This window comes from Pseudorca crassidens, chromosome 11, assembly GCF_039906515.1.
Source record: "Pseudorca crassidens isolate mPseCra1 chromosome 11, mPseCra1.hap1, whole genome shotgun sequence".
NCBI classification, from domain to species: domain Eukaryota; kingdom Metazoa; phylum Chordata; class Mammalia; order Artiodactyla; family Delphinidae; genus Pseudorca; species Pseudorca crassidens.
Window position 1 is genome coordinate 102667098 of NC_090306.1, and position 23297 is coordinate 102690394.

General features: G+C 48.3%; 2 protein-coding genes across 14 annotated transcripts in view; one reads left to right on the plus strand and one right to left on the minus strand.

Moving 5' to 3' along the window:
* PPARA (peroxisome proliferator activated receptor alpha) overlaps positions 1 to 18393 on the plus strand; it is a 77058-nt gene extending 58665 nt beyond the window's left edge. For all 4 annotated transcript variants that reach the window (XM_067698386.1, XM_067698384.1, XM_067698385.1 and 1 more), the window contains exons 5-8: positions 925 to 1063; positions 1989 to 2194; positions 7179 to 7626; positions 10898 to 18393. In XM_067698386.1, the coding sequence (XP_067554487.1) occupies positions 925 to 1063; positions 1989 to 2194; positions 7179 to 7626; positions 10898 to 11145 (1041 nt within the window). In that variant the 3' untranslated portion in view covers positions 11146 to 18393. The remainder of the gene's footprint in view (positions 1 to 924; positions 1064 to 1988; positions 2195 to 7178; positions 7627 to 10897) is intronic.
* A 206-nt stretch (positions 18394 to 18599) lies between these two features.
* CDPF1 (cysteine rich DPF motif domain containing 1) lies at positions 18600 to 23131 on the minus strand. 10 transcript variants are annotated; one of them, XM_067698393.1, is made up of 4 exons: positions 23052 to 23131; positions 20667 to 20779; positions 19450 to 19621; positions 18600 to 19186 (listed from the first exon to the last, which is right to left on the minus strand). In XM_067698393.1, the coding sequence occupies exons 2-4, from the start codon at positions 20777 to 20779 to the stop codon at positions 19040 to 19042; spliced, it is 432 nt and encodes a 143-aa protein (XP_067554494.1). In that variant the 5' UTR covers positions 23052 to 23131; the 3' UTR covers positions 18600 to 19039. The 10 variants fall into 10 exon arrangements, with proteins under 10 accessions (XP_067554494.1, XP_067554491.1, XP_067554498.1 ...); XM_067698390.1 differs by having other exon boundaries at positions 19450 to 19666; XM_067698397.1 differs by having other exon boundaries at positions 19540 to 19621; positions 22677 to 23106.
* Positions 23132 to 23297: the final 166 nt, after the last annotated feature.

Below are 23297 nucleotides of genomic sequence, written 5' to 3' on the forward strand. Positions count from 1 at the left end.
GGTTAGTCACCTTGGTTTACTTTTGTTTTTTTATGAACTAAATAGTAAAGTTGGTTCTTTACTAAAGTAAAGTTTAAGATATTTTTATTTGTTTGTTTTTGTTTTTGTTTTGTTTTGGTTGTGCCTTAGCACGCGGCACACGTGATCTTAGTTCCCCCACCAGGGACGGAACCCATGCCCCCTGCAGGGGAAGCGCTAAGGCCTAACCAGTGGGCTGCCAGAGAAGTCCCTAAGACACTTTTATGAAGAGAAAATTATTTACAACCAGCTGGCTTCCTTTTATTATATAATCTTTGTCCTTTAGAGAGTTAATATTCTCTTACAAAAATTCTTAGAACTTTTTAGTCACAAATATGGATCTGTCCTCAGAAGAGAAAGTCACATTTGTATAAATCTTAGCAAGGCAGAGTCACTCTTCAGGAGACTGTGATTGTGTCTTCCCAGGCCAGGTGAGGACGTGTTGAAATTACTTTGACTTTTGCCTCATTTTATTCTTTTTCATTTTACATGTAATGAAATTTCCAATTTCCAATTTGCCCCAATTACATCAGACTTTCTAGATAAACTGTTTCTCTACATTTCGTTCATTTAAAAAAAGACAATAGGGGCTTCCCTGGTGGCGCAGTGGTTGAGAGTCCGCCTGCCGATGCAGGGGACACGGGTTCGTGCCCCGGTCCGGGAAGATCCCACATGCCGCGGAGCGGCTGGGCCCCTGAGCCATGGCCGCTGAGCCTGCGCGTCCGGAGCCTGTGCTCCGCAACGGGAGAGGCCGCGGCAGTGAGAGGCCTGCGTACTGCAAAAAAAAAAAACAAAAAAAAAAACAAAAAAAAAAACAATAAATGAGCAACAGGAAACGTGAATAAAGGAATGACACTGATTCCTCAGTGGCCCGTATTCTTTAATAAACTGTATCGCAATCCACAGGGTTTCTTTCGGAGAACTATTCGGCTAAAGCTGGCATATGACACATGTGACCGTAGCTGCAAGATTCAGAAAAAGAACCGGAATAAGTGCCAGTATTGTCGTTTTCACAAGTGCCTTTCAGTTGGGATGTCCCATAATGGTAGGTAAGGTTGTCTATCGCATTTTCCCCACCCATGCCTCAGTTTACCCCCCTTATCGGGTCGGAACAGACTGTATTTTGAATGAATGTGCTGCAGCATTTAATGCTCGGGTCATTTTGTAACATGATAGCCTAAGAAAAATAAGCCTCGAATAACAGAGATCCAGTAGAACCCTTGGAAATACTGTTAGAAACTTCAGATGGTACAACTTTGATACAAGATTTTGAAACCCATTGGAAACCACTGGGATGTCTTGATGTTCATATCATATGTATGAAGCATGTGCCATTGCAAACATGTGACCATGTTATGAATTTAATTATATTCAATCCTACTCTTATTATTTTTTTTTGTTTTGGCCGTGCTGCTCGGCTCTCGGGATCTTAGTTCCCCGACCAGGGATTGAACCTGGGTCCCCCGCAGCGGAAGCTCGGAGTCCTAACCACTGGACCACCAGGGCAGTCCCCATACTCTTATTTTAGAATCTGCCAATTACTATAGGAAAGTGAATTTCAAATAATGTGTTCGTAAGAGTTGCATGTCTACCTTCTGGTAAAAGGAAAAGGTACTATGTTAACTCCTTCTAATGCTCACTTCCATCTCCTTAACCGAAAGGCTCAATTATGTACCTAACGACGTGAAGTGACCTTAAGCCCATCCTACTGATAAAGTGAGTCATGGTGCCACCTTTAATTTCAAGCTTTTTAAAAAGTCCAGGATATATGGGGTTTGAGGTTTATTTTCATCTCTCCAAGGGAGAAAGCTGAACAGTGCTGAGAAGTGGATGGTAACTTACCCATGCATGTTTGCTCACAGTCTAACCCGTGGTGTGAACCTTTCATCCAGCCATTAGTCCTCGTGCCGTGTTTTGTTGTTCATTTCTCTGTGTTTTCCGTTCTTCCGTTTCTCCTCTCCGACCCCCAGCGATTCGTTTTGGACGAATGCCAAGATCGGAAAAAGCAAAATTGAAAGCAGAAATCCTTACATGTGAACATGACCTAGAAAAAAATTCTGAAACCGCAGATCTCAAATCTCTCGCTAAGAGGATTTACGAGGCCTACTTGAAGAACTTCAACATGAACAAGGTTAAGGCCCGGGTCATCCTCGCGGGAAAGGCCAGCAACAATCCGGTAGGTGGCTTTGCCGCTGGTTATTATCATCTGAAGTGCTTCTTGGGCAACACGTCAGCTAGAGTCGAGGAGGAGGATTGAGGAAGTATGTCCTAAATGCTGAGAAAATCATATTTATCCCCAGCGCAAATGGGAGACAATGCAATGGAAACATTTCCTTCAGAGACTATAAAACGTAGCCCAGCAGCAACTCCCATCCCATTTGATCCACCTCAGAGCTCCTAGCAACCAAGTTCTTATAATGACTCTGTAATTAATGCACTCAAAGTCTGGTTAATAGTTTACCAGATTCTAGGGTTGCTTCTTAAGTGATTTTGTTTTAATCCCTATTTTAATGCCAGAAAATGAAACTATTCACTTCCCTCTCAAAGTGTGCTCTCACATCCTTTCCCCTAAAACTACCTTCTCCTCTCCGACCTCCCGCTTCCTACCCCCTGCCCACCTTCTTTTTCTCCAATGAGAAGGAAATGACATCTCGGGGCTTAGAAAGGGTCCTTTGTTTACAGAAACTTTATTGTCTTTTGGGACAGTTCTGGACCTTCTCGGTAGCAACTAAGATCGCCCCTTGTGGACGCCTACACTTCGCCTCTCCTGCCTGATTCCACCCTGTACCCACCCCACAGTTAGCTAAGCCTCTGTCTCCATTACAGGCCTAATCTCAGAGCTACCTTCAAAGAGGGGGATGGCCCAAGGCTGGCGAATGAAGACGTTTTGCCTTTCTCCTGTGAGAGTGGTGAAACAGGTTTCATTTGTCCTAATGAGTAGCTTGAAGCCATCTTTATTGGGAATTACAAGCTGGAATTTTCAGTCACAGGAAAATAAAGCATCTCACAAGCTACTTACCTTCATGAACAAACCAAACCTCTTTTTTACTGAGTCTTTTCATTCTGCCGTGAATTTTCCAATTCAATAGGCTGAGGTAATTTAGGAGGGTTCAAGCAAACTCTTGTTAAATCATAAAGCCACACCCATGCTGGGCGGCCCCAGAGGCTCCAAGAAACTCCACCCTAACCCTTTCCAGATCACAAGGGTAAAAGCAAAGTAATCTCTTACCTTTGAATTTCTATCCTGGAAATGATTCGTATAGCCCCAAATTAAAGCAACCCCAATTTTTGCTCTCTTGGAATCCTTTTAGATCTTGCTGAGTTCTTCTCCATCTCCCTTGGGTTTTCAGAATGCAAAGCAAAGCAAACTTAAAAGTCATCTTGACTCGGAACCAAACACTCGTTTAATATTAAGTCGATTTCCCTGGAGTATCCTTCTCACACCCCACTGAGATCCACGCACTCTAAGCAGGAGCCCATCACCCGCGGCCAGAGTTGAAATCTGGACCGTTGAGGGCCATCACACAGTTACTCTGGGAGAGGAATCTGGCTTTTGGTCTTAAGGAAATAAATGATAGACCCATAGTCCAGCACTGGGCGTCACTGGAGAGGAAAAACAGAATTCGGGGTGTTGCTGAGAGTCAATTGCTTGCTTCTGCCCACCTCCGAAGCAGAGCATCGCGGGTACCAGTTTGAAAGGGAGCGTCCAGGGCCAGCCACTGCCTTTGACGGCACTGTTTGCTCCAAGCTGGGTTCACTTCCCACCCCATTTCCTCTGTATGTTGAAGCATGGCCCTCCTCCTACCTCCCCGCCCAGCCTAATGCACCCCAGAGCTTGGAGCGCGCAGCTTGGGGCCACAGTCTCTGCTCCATCTGTGCTGGGTCAGAGACAGAGCTGCCGGGAGGGGCGGCATCCTGGAATGGCAGCCCCCTCACACCACACCGTGGGGTTTGGCCTGCTGTGTTACATTGAAATATTATACCTATAACTTGTCAGTAGCTTGAAAAACATACTATTTTGTACTATATCTAGAAGTGTGTAGTAAAACCTACCCAAGAGCTTATTAGGTCACTTCATCCAAAGCAATTCTACCAATAAGTCACAATTAAATTTCTCCGAAAAGATGCTGCTGCCGAACTTTTCATAGGAAATGCTGTTTTGATGTGTTTTGGAGATGAATTCTTATAACATCATTAACGCACATAGAACAGTGTCAGGCGTGAGCGAGGGAAATACCTATCAGTTAGGGGAGACTTCTGGTCCTGGCGTGGAGTGGTTTTGGGGGCAAGTGGGCATCTTTCTGCCTTGTGCCGTTTAAAAGCTTTACAGTGTGCTTCACCGATTTGAAATGACCACCCGTAACATCAGATATATTCATAGTCAAGCTTGAGGATAAAGAAAATATTCCAAAGTTAAATATAAGCTTCTGGATTTTTAAAATAGTCTAATCAAGAATGCTTCTCAATGAAGGCTGGCAGACTTCCAAGGGCGTCACCCTATAATATCTCTTTGGCTGTAATAAACATGATGTTTCAAATGTTAGCACTTGTTTTGAATTCAGAGCGTTTCTAATTTTGCCTGTTCATGAGGCCTGCCTTTTAAAATCCAGGCGATAATTTTATACACATGAAATGAAATATTTCTTACCATTGAAGTCTCCGTTTATGAGAGAATGTTCCACATAAAAATAGTCCAGGGCCACGCCAGTCCTGGGCGTGTGTCCAGCTTCACAACGCCCCTGCTTAGAGGGCCTTGTGCTGACGTTTAGTGCTCTGTCGCTGTCTTGAAATTCGTAAGCACTTTCGAATAAGGGACCCCACATTGTCATTTTGCACTGGGCCCCGCAAATTGTGTAGCCAGTCTGTGCTAGTCCAAGAGATGTCCTACCAAATAACAACAACAGTATAATAATAATAATAAGCGTTCTGCAGTCAAACACTGGGAACCACTATTTATGCCAATCCCATTCTTAAAGGTCCACGGTGTACACTCACGTGAAAGACTCTGGTAGACTCTAACTTTATCTAACTCAGTGTTTCTCAAGGGTTTTTTTTGACAACAGGATTCTTTTTTTTTTTTTAACACCTTTATTTCTGCTGAATGTACTTTTGAAAAGCCAGTGATTTGAATAAAGTCAAGGTGGCCTTATAATATTTTCTGAAATTGAGGGAGTACTGCCACCTGTCCTTTAAAAACATTTTTCTGGTCCATCCTGTAAACGTTAATACTTTAAATCCGAGCTCCAACTTCCTGTGAAGCAGAACTGCCCCCAGACTTTCTCAAAACCGTGGTAAATCTGGCCTGCTTTTAATTTATTTATTTATTTTTGGCTGTGTTGGGTCTTCGTTGCTGCGCGCAGGCTTTCTCTAGTTGCGGCGAGCGGGGGCTACTCTTCGTTGCGGTGCATGGGCTTCTCATTGTGGTGGCTTCTCTTGTTGCAGAGCACGGGCTCTAGGCGCGTGGGCTTCAGTAGTTGTGGCATGTAGGCTCAGTAGTTGTGGCTTGTGGGCTCTAGAGCGCAGGCTCAGCAGTTGTGGCGCACGGGCTTAGTTGTTCTGCAGCATGTGGGATCTTCTTAGACCAGGGCTTGAACCCATGTCCCCTGCATTGGCAGGTGGATTCTTAACCACTGGGCCACCGGGAAGTTCTGGCCTGCTTTTAAAGTCTTTGGAGAGAGACAGTTTTACTCTTCCTTCATCAAACTTGAGATCGTTAGAAATTGGGCTTTGAGTTCTGTATTCAGAATGTTTTCAGTCATTCACAGATAATTTTAAAAATATTCCCTTTCCTCAGATGTGAAATCAGATCTTTTTTTTTTTTTGTCCAACACTATCTTGCAAATTCTAATTCTGTTTAAACATTTCGTAGGCAATGCATCACATTATCCCAACACACCCACCTCTGTACCAGGTACACCCAGCAGGTTCCCAGAAGATGGCTTTGTGCTGATTCCTCCTGATGCTCTTGTGAGCCCAGAAATAGGGCACACGTCCGTGCCGTGGGCACAGAGGCACTGTCAGTGATGTGTTTTGCCCACTGGCAGAGTGATTCTTAAAATCACTGGGCTTCTTATACACTCAGTGTTTATCCAGTGGGGATCGAAAATAATGCCTCAGCCCCCTTCATCATTGGTCTGTAGAACACATTAAGGCTGAGAGAGATCCCTCAGAGCCTGCCATTTATTCCGCTCCGCACACAGAGCTGGCACAAAGTTTGGCCAGCAGCGGTATCTGTGCCCATTCTTCTAAGCCCCACCAGATACATCATCGCTTCTGAGCACGTTGGCTTCAAATAACATGGCCAACCATCTCTTCCTTCCTCTGCTAGATCTTTATAAAATGGCAGGAACGGTGGGTTTAGATGCAAATGGGAAGGCCACATTTAGGGAGCTGCCATGGGGATTCGGTATTTGTCTCAGAACATGGAGCAGTGGTGAGAAGATTTCAGTCTCCTGTACCGGGAAACGAGGGTCCTTCAAGGCTTTCCAGTTTACCCCCCAAGAGCAAGGGTTTAACGATGCTCATTTGTTTACTTCCACACAAATGCCAACGTTCTGACTTGTATTTACTTACATGCCAAATTTATTCATTCAACAGTCAGCGTCGGATAATGATGATTATCTGCGAAGTTCATAAAATGGCAAAATTAAGAATTATTGTAATTACTGGCTATTGCAGTAGTATTTGGGAATTTAGAGGACATTATAAAATATTTAAAGTGCTTTGCTAATATTCTCTTTCTTGTTAGCTTTATTGCCAAAATCAGTACTTCACTTTTTTTTTTTTTTGGCCATGCTACACGGCATACGGGATCTTAGTTCCCCGACCAGGGATCAAACCTGTGCCCCCTACAGTGGAAGCATGGAGTCCTAACCACTGGACAGCCAGGGAATTCCCAGAACTTCACTTTCTTAGCAATGAAATCCCCACCCAGTTTTAGGCGCCGATGATTATTCTCTTACTGATTTATATTGTCCTCTATTAAATGTCTTCTTGTCCCCAACTAATTTTGAGGTTGTTTAAGGATGAGGACTGTGTTTTGTACATAATTTGATTCTCGACAGGTGGCTGGAATACTGCAGCTACTCATCAGTTTCTTGATAATTAAGCAGACAGCTTGTCGCCAATCACCCGACTTATTCCGGTGTTTTTCTTTTCAGCCTTTTGTCATACACGACATGGAGACGTTATGTATGGCCGAGAAGACTCTCGTGGCCAAGTTGGTGGCCAACGGCATCCAGAACAAGGAGGCAGAGGTCCGCATCTTCCACTGCTGCCAGTGCACGTCTGTGGAGACGGTCACGGAGCTCACGGAATTCGCCAAGTCCATCCCGGGGTTCGCAAACTTGGACTTGAACGACCAAGTCACTTTGCTGAAATACGGAGTTTACGAGGCCATATTTGCAATGCTGTCTTCTGTGATGAATAAAGACGGGATGCTGGTAGCATATGGAAATGGTTTTATAACTCGTGAATTTCTAAAAAGCCTAAGAAAACCATTTTGTGATATCATGGAGCCCAAGTTCGATTTTGCAATGAAGTTTAATGCACTGGAGCTGGACGACAGTGATATTTCCCTTTTTGTGGCTGCTATAATTTGTTGTGGAGGTAAGTTATTGACTTCACCTGCTGGTGCTGTGGCAATCACAGCCTCCCACCTAGGGAATTTGGCCGGTCGTAAATCCGGCGTGAGTAGGGTGGAGCCAGCACTGTAGGGGAGGAGGGTGTCCGAGCCCCACATTGCCACTAACCAGAATTCAGTGAGAATGATATCAATATCATATCATACTATAGCATATGTTATTGTTTTCTGTTTCAGAGCTTTTATTTTTTAAAATTTTTATTTTATATTGGAGTATAGTTGGTTTACAACGTTGTGTTAGTTTCAGGTGGATAGTAAAGTGATTCAGCTATACATATACGTATATCTATTCTTTTTCAGATTCTTTTCCCATTTAGGTTTTTACAGAATACTGAGTAGAGTTCCTTGTGCTATACAGCAGGTCCGTGTTGATTATCTATTTTATATATAGCAGTGTGTATATGTGAATCCCAAACTTCATGTTATTATATATAAACACATTTGTAAAGTATAAATGTTCTATCTGTAATTACATGAATATATATTTATTTAGAATATAATGGAAGATTAGGTATCATTAATAATTATAATGTAATTATATCTAGTATATCTAATATCTATTATATATCAGATATAATTGTAATAATATTATAATGTATGGTGTATAATATCATCATATACAGTTGGCCCTCCACATCTGTGGGTTCTGCATTTGCAGATTCAACCAACTGCGGATTGAAAACATTCAGAAAAAAACACTTCCAGAAAATTCCAAAAACGAAACTTGAATTTACCACACACCGGCAACCATTTACGTGGCATTTACATTGTGTTAGGTATTACAAGTCATCTAGAGATCACTAAAGTGCGCGGGAGAATGTGCGTAGGTTATATGCCATTTTATATACGGGACTTGAGCGTCCGTGGATTTTGGCGTCTTGGGGGGGTCCTGCAACCAATCCCCCACAGATCCCAAGGGACGACAGTGTTATAATTATGTTATCATCATATTATATCCATATTACAGACAGTATTCTATAAAGTCATACAGATGTTAGTACAGTTGCTGTCTCTATTGGTACATTTAGGCTGTTTCATGATGAAAACTATCTGTAGCTCACGGCCAGTGACTGATAAGTGTGCTTTGCCAAAGGAAGTGGATCCCAGTGCAGGAGAATCTAGGCCTCTGTACGGGGCAGCTGGCCCTGCGGTCCCCAGGCCTTTGGCTCGGTGTCACGTTCCTTTAAATAGCCCTGTCCTGGGTCTAAGGTCAACCCTCTACTGTAAACTCGGCTGACCCCACCCAGCCTTAGGGGAGACCGAAGGGGCCACCGCCTCCTCAAGCTGCCTGAAGCTGTACTGTCCGCCGCGAGTCCCTCACTCGCGGAACTGAGGCTGTGGCCGCAGTCGCCCGGACTCTGGACGTGGAGCTGGGGGAGGGTGGCCCAGCTCCACGAGGTCCGTCCTTCTGACCGTCCAGCTGGGCACAGGTGGAGGAAGTCCTGTGCTCTGGCAAAAAGCACAGAATGTGATCCACCACCGTCCTTTGCGCGCTCAAGATGCCGTGTTGTGGGGAGAGCGACGCACAGCTATTTATAAGTAGTATGACAGTTTATAAAAGAAATTTTAATCACAGATCAGAAAAATGTCTGGTGAGGTATACATGAAATCTGTATGACGGGGTTAAAATTATGAGGGGGGGTTCACTTACTATTTTTTAAACTCTCTCTCTTTAAAAACTTAGTCATTATTTTATAACCAAAAAAAAAAAAAGAAAAATCTACATGCTGAGCAACACTTTTGAAAATCCTAGTAATGCATCTGGGACTCTAGAGAGAGCCCTGCCTACTGAATATGGAGGGTGGGGCTGATCTTCTGGAACAAGGGCAGGATGCATGGATCTGAGCTGTCCCGGGAAGTCTGGTGTCTGTGTCTGAGCCACCCCGGGAGGACACCTGGTGTCCACATCACCCTTCCTGCCCCAAGCCTCAGGCCTCCCCTCTCTGGGTGACCTCAGCATCCTCTCGTATCCATCCTCTGATTCCCTGCCCCAAGCCTCAGGCCTCCCCTCTCTGGGTGACCTCAGCATCCTCCCGTATCCATCCTCCGATTCCCTGCCCCAAGCCTCAGGCCTCCCCTCTCTGGGTTAGCTCAGCATCCTCCCGTATCCATCCTCCGATTCCCTGCCCCAAGCCTCAGGCCTCCCCTCTCTGGGTTAGCTCAGCATCCTCCCGTATCCATCCTCCGATTCCCTGCCCCAAGCCTCAGGCCTCCCCTCTCTGGGTGACCTCAGCATCCTCCCGTATCCATCCTCCGATTCCCTGCCCCAAGCCTCAGGCCTCCCCTCTCTGGGTTACCTCAGCATCCTCCCGTATCCATCCTCAGCATCCTCCCGTATCCATCCTCAGCATCCTCCCGTATCCGTCCTCCCATTCATTTCTGGCTCCACCTTCTTTTCAGCTGACTTACGTTGGAAGGTACCTGTAACGGTGCTTTATACCACAAAACCGAAGTCAAACACAATCACACTCCTTAAATATTGTTGAAACCGAGCACCTAAGAAGACACAGGAAGAAGAATTTCATTTTCCATATTATGCAAAAGCAGTTTGTGTGTATAGTTACTCCTCTACATACAGGTTTTCCCCTGACAGGTGGTAATCCGATAAATCCTAAATGAAGCGGCCACCCCGTAAGGTAGCTAGTCATTTTAAGGTCGTAGAAATATTTAGGAATGAGTATTTGTCCTGTCTGCCCCTATCAGGCCCAGCGACTTGGGAAAAGTCTAGTTCCATCTTCTAGGTAAGTTGACAGCATCTAAAGGCAGCTGAGCTTTCGGTAAAAAGAAAAGGCCATGTCCAATCAGAATGTTTGGTTTCTCGGGAATTCCTTGGCAGTCTAGTGATTAGGACTCTGCACTTCCACTGCAGGGGACGTAGGTTTGATCCCTGGTCGGGGAACTAAGATCCCGCATGCTGAGTGGCGTCGCCAACAAAAGAAAAAAAAAAGGGCTTCCCTGGGGCGCAGTGGTTGAGAGTCCGCCTGCCGATGCAGGGGACAGGGGTTCGTGCCCCGGTCCGGGAAGATCCCACATGCCGCGGAGCGGCTGGGCCCGTGAGCCATGGCCGCTGAGCCTGCGCGTCCGGAGCCTGTGCTCCGTAACGGGAGAGGCCACAGCAGTAAGAGGCCCGCGTACCGCAAAAAAAAAAAAAAAAGGTTTCTCAAACTGAAAAACAGTTATTAGGTATTAGCATGATGGTAATTGCACTCAAACATCTCTGCTTTCTTTTGAGGATAGATCGGCCCGGCCTTCTAAACGTGGGACATATTGAAAAAATGCAGGAGGGTATCGTGCACGTGCTCAAACTTCACTTACAGAGCAACCATCCCGACGACGTCTTTCTCTTCCCAAAACTCCTGCAAAAGATGGCAGATCTGCGGCAGCTGGTCACGGAGCATGCGCAACTGGTGCAGGTGATCAAGAAGACAGAGTCCGACGCCGCCCTGCACCCACTGCTGCAGGAAATTTACAGGGATATGTACTGATTTCTTGGAAATGCACACAAAAAAAGAAACTTTTCAAGCATTTTTAAAGGCGACAGCACTACAAGTGAGAGATGGGAGCAACGCAACTTTGCACAAATGTCACCATTTGAACCTGGGACAAAGGAAAGTATAAGCTCTAGGTAACCGGAATCCTGTTCCATGTTTCTTTCTTTTTTTAACCACTGCTTCAAGAAATGCTGGTGATAAACAGCTATTAGTCAGGACTTGGAAAATTATGCAGAATGGTGTTCAGTGGTCTGATTTAATGCACCCAATGTGAATCAATGCAGATTTCTTTGTCACCTTAGGAATTTACTGGTGAATTAACCTCAAAATACGTGGTCTGTCTTCCCTTTGCACCACGTTTTGACTGTTGTGCTCCTTTATAATTTTGAAAACTAATCAGCACTTTTTAATTTTTATAATCCTGTAAACCTAGATGTCTCCAAAGGTTAGGTATTTAAAAAGTTTCCTGAATTTGAAGAAAGACAACATGCCGGTTTTGAATCGTAGGATTTAGAATGTCAAAGAATGATTCGATAAGCTATCAAAATGCAGCAATTGTTTTGTTTCAGTTCGCTGTTTTCATGGTGTAACTAATATGTGAAAAAGCCTGTTCCCAGGTTTGTGTAGAAGATCCCGGAAAGCCACGTCTCACGGGCCCTCTGGACTCGATCCTCCGCCTGTTTAAAGCTAGTGTCTGTGGTCAGCAGGAACAAGACAGACTCTGAAGCATGTCAGCTTCCCATTCCTCTCACCTCCATTTCCGATCAAATCTGAACCAACTGACTCAGGCTGTTTGGGGGCCATGGTCACGTCTCCAGGGGCAAAGTGACAAGTTATTTGTAAATCTTGCGCTGGGCCCCCTCTGTCAAGGCAGCTCCTTGGTCTTTTTCTGTGTTGCTTTTTTAAACATGCGGCTTAATTTTTATAACTCTTGCTGTGGTAGCTGCTCCCTGGAGTGGAGAAGACGAGGCACAGGTGACTTTATCCTGTGGCCTGGGGGCAGGGGTCTCATCTGGAGAATGAACGGGCCAGGCCGGGGCGGGGGGCGGGTGTCGGGTGGATACGAAATGGTGGTTGTACTCATCTCAGGATGCACAACAGGCTGGTGGTTTTTACAAAGATTTTGAGAGTTGTTCCCTTTTCCAACTACATATGTGAGGTAGTTTTGTCATTATCTGCAATATCTGTTTCAGCCTTAAAGATCAACTTTTCAACCTTGGTCCAGTTAGGAAGGCGGTATGGAATATGGTTTTCGTCTAGAGCACACGGACCTGGAAATCCTCTTTTTCTGTCCACCATGGTAGATGAATGGTCCCATCAGGGAACTTTCAGCAGTGCCTCCCCCGAGCCAGACTGGGCTGATCCTGCCAGTTCAGCCCCCGGATGCCTCTTGGGCGACAGCATTTACGACCTGGTTGTACCCTGGGTGCCCCTCCCCCTCTATCTTTAGGAAATTTGGTTCTATAAGGTCATTATTATTTGCCGTTAAAGAATGGCTAGGATTGAATTTGATAAAGTTCCCAAGATCAGCATTATTGTAAATAAAACTGTGAGACTTCAACTAGAGAAAAGCAAAACTTACAATTAGGACATCCTTTTACACATTACACGTTTAGTGGTGTGTTTTATCTTTATTTCTTTTAAAGATCCAATCAGAGGATCTGCTGGAAGCAAATCAAAGCATTTCCACTTCAGAATGACACCAATCAGGGGTTGCCCTAAGTCAGAAAGTAGTTAAGCTCTGAGTCACAGGGTGCATCCGTGTCCCCATTCTTTCCTCAAATGCGAACTCCCTGGGCTGATGAGCCTGGAGGCCTGTGGCTTGTCCAAGGTCTCGAGGCAGGATCCCGGTGCCAGGCGTATGTGGCCTCTTGCTCTGGTGTCTTGGGACAGATCTATTCAAAGGGACACAGCGTCGGAAAGTGAGCCTTGAGACTCAGGCTTTTGGAAGGGTTGTCTGTTCTGTTTAGCTTCTCATACAGCCTGTCTGAAAGAGCTCCCAGCTCACGCGCGCCACGGGAGCAAGCTGATGGCGGGCGCAGGTTCCGCATCAGCGGCGTTAGTGAGCGTCTGGTCCCCTTGGGGCCCAGCTAGACCACCAGCAATGCCCCTGGCGAAGCCACAGAGGACCTCAGCTTGAAAGCCACTTGACACTGTTCACTTGTTAATAGGCAGAAATTCATCTGAAATAACAGAGTCACTAATTGCTACTCAGAGTATTTGCGGTCCCCTAATCAAAGATTTCTCCAAGCACTGATAGTCAAATATAGACGAATTATTCACCAGTTCAATATATGGTCGTTTTTCGAATAGTAGCTATTTAAAGAGCACACTCTGGCTTGCTAGGTGTCAGTAGACGTCAGCATGAGGTCCAGTGGAAGCAGGTTCCGGAAGCTTCAGACCACAAGCGTGGAGCTGGCAGCCCGGGATGCTGGATGCGGGACCTGGCAGGACCCCCTTTCACCACCTTGACCCACTCTTCAAGCCACTGTTTAAACCTGGTTCTTCCTTTCCTCGACTTGTCATCACAGGAAGTGCCAGACTCCTCAGAGACCACAGATTACCAGGCAGCCTTTGTCTGGGAAGCGGGGACCATGGGGCTCCTCCAGGACACCCTGCTGCCGTCCTGCCAACACGCCTCCTCTCTGCCTCCTGGGCATTTCCAGTTGGGGGTCCCACGCCCCGCCTTCTGCCCCTGCCACCCTGTGAGAAGCCTGAGGGCTGCACATGCAGGACGCCACCACCCCGACGTCCAGCATTGTCAGAAACAGGGTGCCCCAGCCGTCAGAGGGGCATTTTGACTACTGCAAGAGCACCAGAGCCCTTCCTGCTGCCCGCCCGGCCTCCGGTTTCCCGGTGACCTTTCTACAGCTCTCCGCTGAGAGGCGTTTCAAGCATCTTCCCAAAGAGGATATATGCACAGGGGTAAACAGTAAATGTGAATTGAGGGGAAAGAATTTCAGAATTCCAGAATGTCCGTGAGAGCTGTCCCTGTTAAAGGGAGTCCTTCCTTCTACTTTAAGAGCACAGAACGCACCTTTCCACGGTACTGATGCGTTTCCTACACTGGGCCACATGAAACTCTAAGGAAACAGACGACCTTGAGGACAGTGGACGTTCCAGCAAAGGGCAGCAGCCTAAGATCTGAGCAGAAGCTCAAGGCCCACGTAAGATCCTTTGTTTGATACATGGTGATAAGTACTATTAATTGAGCAACTACTGTTTTCCCAAACCTACAGCATGACAGCTACCTCAATAGAGCTATCAAAAGATACTGTTAAAATTAAGGTCCACGTAACACTGGGCCTTTTGGTGCAGCTCTAGGCAGACCATCTATTGTTAGGGCTCAGAGGCTGGATGCTCACCTTTGCTGTGTGCACACTGAGAAATGGAAGGTTTTGTGGAGTTTTAAGGGAATTTTATTGTTTAAAGGGAGCCTTGGGAATTCCCTGGTGGTCCAGTGGTTAGGACTCCACCCTTTCACTGCCGAGGGCCCGGGTGACCTGCTCACCCAGGGCCGCCTCCTCTTGAGCTATGCCTGCTGGCCACGCGTGAGCCTGTTCATGGGGGAGATCCTGGCAGATGAGGGTGGAGAGATGCCTCCATGCAAGCCTTAGTCACACCGTGGCTTCACGAGGCCTCGCCACGCCCCAGCCCCCCCTGTGCCCCTCTGTGCCCGAGTCCTTTTCAAGCCACTGTGACACTGGGCACGTTTGACACCTGGTGGCCAGATGCACGATGGAGGGTTTTTGGTTTTTGGTTTTTGTCTTGACCCAATAACCACACCTGTCTCTGGAATGTCTTAAAAAGTCCTGTTTAAATATAAGTCCATTGTTTCAACCAGGGAGTCCGGCGCTCCCAGCTAAGACCAACTTGATCACCGGCATGGCCTTTTATGGGGGCTTCCAGGGACCGGGGGAAAACCAGCCACCTTCAAGTGCCTCTTCCACCCGTGTGGCCTTTCAAAGCGCAGATCCCAGGAGGAAGACTGTGCCAGGTGCTCACGGCTCCCCACCTGCGCTGTCGATGCAAGTTCCTGCCGTCGCCTCCAATCCTCAGCCCCGTCTTCAAGTGGAAAACACCAGCTTGGACGAAGGGCCGCCTGGCGGTGCAGGGTTAGGCCCAGGGGTGGCCTGCTTCCCGCACTTCCCGCCCCTGCATTTAAGACGGGCAAGGTTGCGGCGAGGCGCTCCCTGTGGGTTAGCCCGGTGCCTGGGCTGCACGTGTTCCTGGAGGGGTCACTTGTTCTTAGGTTCACAACAGTGGTGTCGACTCAGGAGATGCGAGGAAATTGTACTGTCCATAGAAGTTGCAAACTAAGACCGATGCCACCAGCGGGGGGCTCAGCGATTATTAAAAAGTGTCCAGGGAGGATTTTCGCCACACTCACGGTTCCCACGGTGTTTGTGGTGCGGGCGCTGGACGGTTCCAGAGACAGACTGTCTGTATTTATTCTTCTCATCTTGTAAGTGGCCCAGCTTCTCTTAAGTGTTGGTCCAAGCTGATTTACGGGGCTCCCCCGGGATTGTGGGTTCTTACCAACCAAGAGCTGGTATGGAGCTGCATGGAGCTGTCAGCTAAGGGGACTCTTGCCTTCCTGACAGCAGTGACTTCCAGACGGCACAGCAGGAAGGCTCCGCAGACAGCTCGGCTGGGAGGAGCGAACGAAGGGCCGAAGGGCCATGACAGTGACTGCTGACAGCGTCCCCACCCCCGCTAACTGGGCGCTTTCCTCCTTCTCAGTGCAAGGACTTTTCCGGTGGCGTGTTCTCCTCTAGGGACCTTCTGCCCAGAAAGATCTAAGGTTAGGCTCCAAAGGTTGAGGTCTGAAAGTTTTTGCTGAGATTTGTATCTATTTTTAGGTGCCATTTTAATACCATTCAGGAAAATGGTCGTGGACCCTCAGCCCGTGAAACACACGGGAGAGGCAGCAAAGGACTCAGAACACAGGAGGCCCGTCCTACTTCTGTGGAAACTACGGGACAAACTGAAATGTAATAGTGGAAGTTCTGCAAGGAAAAGACTAAGACAACGCGTCTCCACACTTTCACTTAAAGAATTATGTAACGCTCTGCACGATGCTGTGTCTGTGGAACGCGGCAGGTCCTTAACCTTATCTCAGCAGAGCGGGCTGCCGCGGGTGTGGCTGCTTGTGAGGGCAGAGAGTGAGAAGCCGCCGCCCAGGGCTCGTTTCCAGACGCCCTTTCCCGGCTCGAGGCACCCGGACTCCTCAGATCTAGAGGGGGGCTCTCGACAGACCATCTGCTTCTCAGAATTTCAGTCTGAGATAAGAGAAGTGTAACCGTTTACTTCCACCCCCCTGAGAAAGGGGGGCCATGTACCGTGGTCCAGGGGGAACACATGCGGTCACATCCTTCTGGAATCCTTTGCCACACAGAAGACCACACTGCATCCACGTCAACGTCACCTCTTGACTACAGCAACTGGTAAACATCAAGGACCTCAGGCCCCGCGGCTGTTAAATGCATTACATGAAAAAAATCGAAGAAATAGCAATTTTTTACATCACAAATAGCAAATTAAGACCTGGGTCAGGTATTTTTCATTTAAAATGTGTTTGCTAGTTTGGGTGGAATGTGAAAAGCTTCCATGTTTTTCCCCCGCTGAAGGTAATACACCAGCCTCCTCCTCTCTTGCCCTTCTCCCCCCGCTGTCACCCTCAGCATCTAAAATTCATTAAGTGATGAACATTACAGCGTCATGCCAGCCGGAGCGCAGGCAAGCTCCCCAGGTGAGCCCTGGCTCCCCCGACAAGGGGTGGGGGCCGCTGAGTCTCCAGGCCCTGAACACAAGTGAGTGGCTCATCTTTTCAAGGTCAAATCATTCACTTTGGGCAAATGTCTTCTCTTTTTAAAGGCACAGGCGGTCTGGTCCTTTTTTCAGGCCTAAAAAAAAACGTACCTCACACGAGATGGATACCACTCAGTGCAGTTTTCGGTAAAATTACAGTATTCGGGTTCGAGTATCACTATTTTTTCTACACTGTATGGTAAAAAAAGAACTATGTTAATAGCTATATCTTAAATACTGTGATTTGAGGGTTTTTAAAAAAAATCCTAATGTAAATATTTTACTCACAATCACGCATCTAATAGCAAACATTGGGATTCTTCTGCAATCAGTGTTAATTGACGTATACTCTCACTAGCCTGGCTCTCCGACGTGTTGGAAACACACAGGAAGCTGAAATATCACAACTGAAATACAAGCGCACGCACGCACACACACACATCAGAGCTCTCCTTCTGTCCTGAGCCATGTGGAATTCATTTCCCTGTAAACCTGTTCCCTTCCTCATGCTTCCTTACACACGAATGAGTCTGTTCTATCATTTCTACCAGCAAGGCTGCCTCTGACCCAGGTCAGAAGTCACCGATTTCACACAGGAGGATCCCGCTGGAGACCATGAACTATTCCTGTGTAGTAAGTAGCTGTCTGTTCTTCAGGGAATTACTACCTGTGGGTTGTTACCAAAGAACTTTGCAATTTGAAAGATGCTGATGGCAGTGACTGGCAACGGCTGGGTCTCTGCCAGCCTCCAGAGCCCAACCCGGGGTATAAAGCGGAAGCCACAGAGCCCGTGAGCCTCCCACACGATGTTTTCCATACCTTGGCAGATTTCTTCCTGATGGGGATCTGTACCGCCCCCGGGACCCACAGGGCCGTCACATCCAAACCCAGGGGGAGCCTTTGCCAGACGCACGGCAGAGTGGTGCAGGTTCCCAAAGCCAGGGCTGAGCTGGAGTCCTTGGCGTGTGTTTATCGTTACTGTTCTTGGGTGCCTTATACTCTCAAAGTATTTAGGGGCTGACAGACCCTTTGTGTTTTATACTAAACAGGAGCAATTCCAAAGCAGATCTTTTCTGAGCAGGCTCTGACGCCCTCTCTCCAGCTCAGACCCTCTGGGTGTGATTGGTGGGGAATCCGGGGCCACAGGAAGCCGGGGTGTGCAGAGGAGAGCAAATGGAATCTTAGTCACTTTACTGGCAGTGGTTCCAGGCAATTAGAAAATGGCTATAAAATAACTTTAATTTTTGTTTAATTTTGGGTCTTACTCATTTTCCCTTTAGGAGATTGAACTGATCGTATATATTGATTTCTATCCTGAATTTACGGGAACTTATATGTTTGGAATGTCCTACTGTAAGACTGATGAATGTAAAGAGTTAATTTCAGGGTACAGTTTTGCCTTAATGGTTTTAAAAAATAAACTATTTTTAAAAATTACCTGGCGAGTTTTCAGTGATGCTATGAGATGAACTGTGTTGTTTGGTCTGAAGAAAACCGATCCCCAGCTGTAGGGTCTGCCCTTAACCCAGAACAGTCCCCCAGCCCCAGAGCTGACGTGGTCTCTACCTGTAGAGTCCAGTGACAGAGCGGACCTGGGACAACGCGGCCCCAGAAGACAAAACCCAGCACAAACGTCAGTCAGTAAAAGCCCTTTATTCATACTCTCATCAAACACGTTTCTAACACCCTCCAGGCAGTGTGCGCTGGTCCTGCGGAAACTACAGAATCGGACAGAGCAGTTCCTGCCCTCTAAGAACTGGCAGGCACATGGTGAGCCCACAATCAGTGTCTCACCAATTGCTAAGGTGGGCGCCGTGAGGGCGGGGGTGCTGCGGTCTTCGGAGCACCGGGGTCTGGGGTCTGCCTTTTGGGCGCCCTCTCTGCGTGGCTCCTGGCCCTGTTGCTGCTGCAGGCGGACCCCAGCTCCCTCTGGCTGCAGACACGGCTCCCGATGGCCCAGAAACAAGGTCGGTGACAGCGGCTCCCAGCTTGGCCCCATCTCCGAGCCAGGCCACAGAAGCCCGCTGGCCAGGAGCCCCGTGCAGCACACTGCTGCGGACCTGGTACCCGACTGGACTCATGTTCGAGAACCAGGCTGGCTGGCAGGCCTCTTGGATGGGACTTTCCTTTTCTCCAAGTCTTGCTGAATTTCCTGAGGGAAAGCATCAATGTTCTCCCGGACACAGGGGAGGCAAAATCTCTTGGAGTAGAATAAACTGCAGTCCTGAGAAGAGGGGGACGGAGGAGCCTGAGTGCCATGGGATGCACACTGCAGCGTCCCCCAGAGCCTCCGAGAATCCCTCTTCCTCAGAAGGGACCCCAGCTTGCCTGTCCCCTACCCCTCTGCTGGCTGCAGGGACCCACCCATAATGCAGCAGACCAGCTGCGTGGCTGTGAGGGCTCCCAGGACCACCAAGGCCAGGAAAGGCTGCTGCTCACACGGTCCCTGGGAAAGGCTCACGTGTCACCTCTCTCACAGTCACTCACGTGAGGTCCCAGCCACAGGGAGAGAGGGAAAGCGGCCCCGGCTGCACGTGGCTTACCCACCGGGCCCACGCACACCAGCCTGCCGCATACGCTGCATCTCGAGCCGAGGATCAGGAATCTGTCCTTGTTGGGGGTGAAGGGGTCCCTCATGACGTAGCTCTCCTCCAGGAGGCTGCGGGACAGGAAGTGGTGCCGGTGGGCAGAATGGCCCAAACCTCTGCTGACGAAAGGTAGCCGGCTGCACGGACCTCCCCGGGGCCTGCTCCCCGTGCGAGCTCATCGCGGGGAGGGGTGGCCCCCAGTGCCACCAAGTAGTAGCAGAGAGGCGAGCAGTGGCGCCCGGCTGGGATGAAATGAGACCTGCTCCGGGCTCCGTGTCGACCGCAGGGAAAGAACCACTCCTCCTCGGCCCCAAGAAGGGCTGCTGCAACTCAGCCCCCAGACCCCAGCCTGACTCAGCAGGGCGGCGGGCAGGCACAAGGCCTCCATGCGAGCTCTCCAAGCCCTCCCCTCACCTCCGGGATGACACCCGCTCCCAAACTGCCTGCTTCCACACAGGGAGAACAGGGCGCTTTACGCTGGCTAAGGTTCTGGCCTCACAGCGCACATCAGAAAGGAGACAGACAGGATAGGATCCGAGGCGACACCCCAGGTTCCTCCAGCCTGGCCCCCCCGGTCCCACGTAATGTAGTGGCCAGATCCCCACAAGGTGGCCTCTGATGGAGGACAAGTTGAAGGTCAAGAATCAAGCCCCGGGACCCACTGGCGCTACTCTGGGCCATCCGTGGGCAGGTGCACAGGAAGCTGGTCCTCAGGGCTCACTCCAACCAGTACAAGAGCCGCAAGGCGGGCAGCTTCCCGCTGAGAAGGTGTCATCGTAGGAACCAGCGGGACCAGTGACAAGGCCCAGCCCCAGACGCGATGGCCTCTGCGGCTCCCTGCGTTCCCAGCTGCTGAGCTGTTTCAGCCTGAGCCACGGTGCTTCCACCCCGCAGCCGGAGCAGGTGCTGGACTCTGGGCTGAGCAGGGACGTAGGGACTTGGAGGTTCTAGGAGAGCCGGATGGCGTCGAACCTTGCCCTATGCCTTCTTGGGTCACACCTGAAGTGCCCAGAGCCTGGGCCGGGTGGCCCCAGACACAACACCCAAGCCCTGTGTCAGACTTAGGCCAGCCAGCTCTGGGCAGGCTCCCTGGGGTGCTGGGACCCTGGTACTCACGCGACAGACTGGGCGCCGGGGGGCTGCTGCCCCACGTAGCTATACGGAGCAGTTAAGGCACAGAGCTGGCACTCAAACACACCCAAGGGGCGGCGCTCCGCCTCACACTCCATCTGCAAGGTCAAAAGACAGGGCATGTCGCCTACAGGACCAAGAGCTACCCACATCTCAAAGCTCCCCACTGCCTGCTTCTTACCCACAGGTGAGAAGGGCAGCGTACAGACAAGGCACCTCAAGTTCAGAGTAAGTGACGAGACCTGCTCAAGGTCACACGTTCTTTTCAAGCGCACTTGAGCTATTCACCAAGATAGACTATATTCTGGGCCATAAAATGAGCCTCAAACTTTAAAAGCCTGAAATCATAGAGCACATGCTCCAACCCCATAATAATTAAAATCAGTAACAAAGAGATACATGGAAAATCTCCAAATATTTGGAAATTAAATGATATACTTCCAAATAAACCATAATTCAAAGAAGAAATCACAAGAGAAATTAGAAAATATTTTGAACTAAATGAAAACTAAAATACAAAATATCAAAATACATAGAATGCAGCTTAAGCAGTGTTTACAGGGACATTCGCTGTTTTAAATGCTTAAATTGGAAAAGAGGGTTTAAAGTAAGTCATCTAACTTTCCACCTTAAGAAGCTAGAAAAATGCAAATTAAACTCAACATAAACAGAAAGAAGAAAATAATAAATAACACAAATCAAAGAAACAGAAAATGGGCAAACAATAGGGAAAAAAAATCGATAAAACCAAAGCTGGTCATTTCAAAATGTCAATAAAGTGGACAACCTCTAATGAGACTGATCAAGAAAAACAGGAAGAAGATACAAATTACCACAATGAGGAATGAAACGGGACATCACTAAGACTACAGACATTAAAAGGATAATAAAGGAATGCAGTGACCTTTTTTACCAAAAAAATCTGACAGTTTAGATGAAATGGACATATCTCTTGAAAAAACACCATTTATCAGAACTGACTCAAAACAGAAAACCTGAATAGCCCTTTATCTATTAAGAAAACTGAATTCATAATTTAAAATTTTCCTTTAAAATGAAATAGTACAAAAACAAACAAAAAGAACAACAACAAAAAGAAACAGAACACCAGCAAAACTTCATGCCCAGATGTCTTTACCAGCAAATTGTCAAGCATTTAAGGAAGAAGTAATAGCAACCTACAGAAACTGTTTCAGAATACAGAGAAAGGAACACTTCCCAAGTGATTTTGAGGCCTATATTACATGGACACCAAAACTGCCAGTATTACCCTAATACCATTCATCAGACAAGGCTACTACAGGAAAACTACAGAGTAATACCCTTCACAAGCAAATATCTTCAGCAAAATATTAGCAAACTGAATTCAATAATACATAAGAAGCCTAGGGCGTCACGACAGAGCGGATTCAACCCAGGAAGGCAATGTTGGCTCAACATTCGAAAACCAGTGAATGCCAACTCATGAGAGTAACTGAATAAAGGAAGAAAAACCACATCATCATTTCGATAGATGCATAAAAAAGCATGACAAAATTCAAGGCTCTGGGCGGTGCTTCAGAGCCAAGGGGCTCCCCACCTGACTACAGAATAAATTCCCTTCCTTGGCATTTAAGGCCTCTTTAACTTGGGACTTATCTCCCAATGACTCTGCCGTCCAGCCCCCACCCCTCCATACAGCAGGCTGCAGTTCAAGTGGCTCCATCACTGTCCTGCACTTTCACACACACACACACACACACCCCACCCCTGTGCCCCGGCCTTCGCTCCTGCTGTTCCTGCCACCTGGAGGGTTTCCCCCAACGTCTCTACCTATGGAATTGCCCTCTGGCTGCCCTGAAGATTTTCTGTTCACCTTTGGCTTTCGACAGTTTGACTATACAACTACTTTTTTTTTTTTCCTTTTAAACCTATTTATCCTGCTTGTGCTGCTTTAAGCATTTTGATCTGTGGTTTAGTATCTTCCATTACTTCTGGAAAATCCTTAACCATTACCCTTCAAATATTTCTTCTGCCCCATTCTTTCTTGTCTCCCGCTGAGGTTCCAACCGCAAATACGTTAAACTTTGATGTTGTCCCGCGGTTCTTGGACCCTTTGCCCTGGGTTTGTTTTTTTCTACTCTTTTCTCTCTGTGTTTCAGTTTGGGTCATTTCTACTGCCCTGTCATCAAGTTCATTGATTTTCCCTTGGTTATGTCGAATCAGCCGACGTGCACTCGGAAGGCTCCGCGGCGCCGCGCAGTCCGGGCGGGACCGGGGATGAACCGGGGCGCAGGCTCCGCGGCCCGCCCCCAGCGCCGCGGGAGGCCGTTCGGAACCCCGCAGGGCTCCGCGGAGGCGCCCAGGCCGAGCCGGACGCACGAGACGCACCGGGAGGGACCCGGGCGCGGCCGCACACGTCCCCGTCAAGCCGCCAGGCCGCGCCACTCACCGCCACCGCCGCCGCCGCCACCGCCGCCGCCGCGCCGCCGAGCCCACGGCGCGTGCGCGTTGAGTCGCGGGGCGGGGCCTCGTGGCGGACTTCCGCCTCGCCTTCCGTCTAGCTGCGGCTTCCCGTACCCGATCTCTCGGGATTGGCAGCGGCTGGGCAGCACCTGGCTATCTCACGCCGACGTG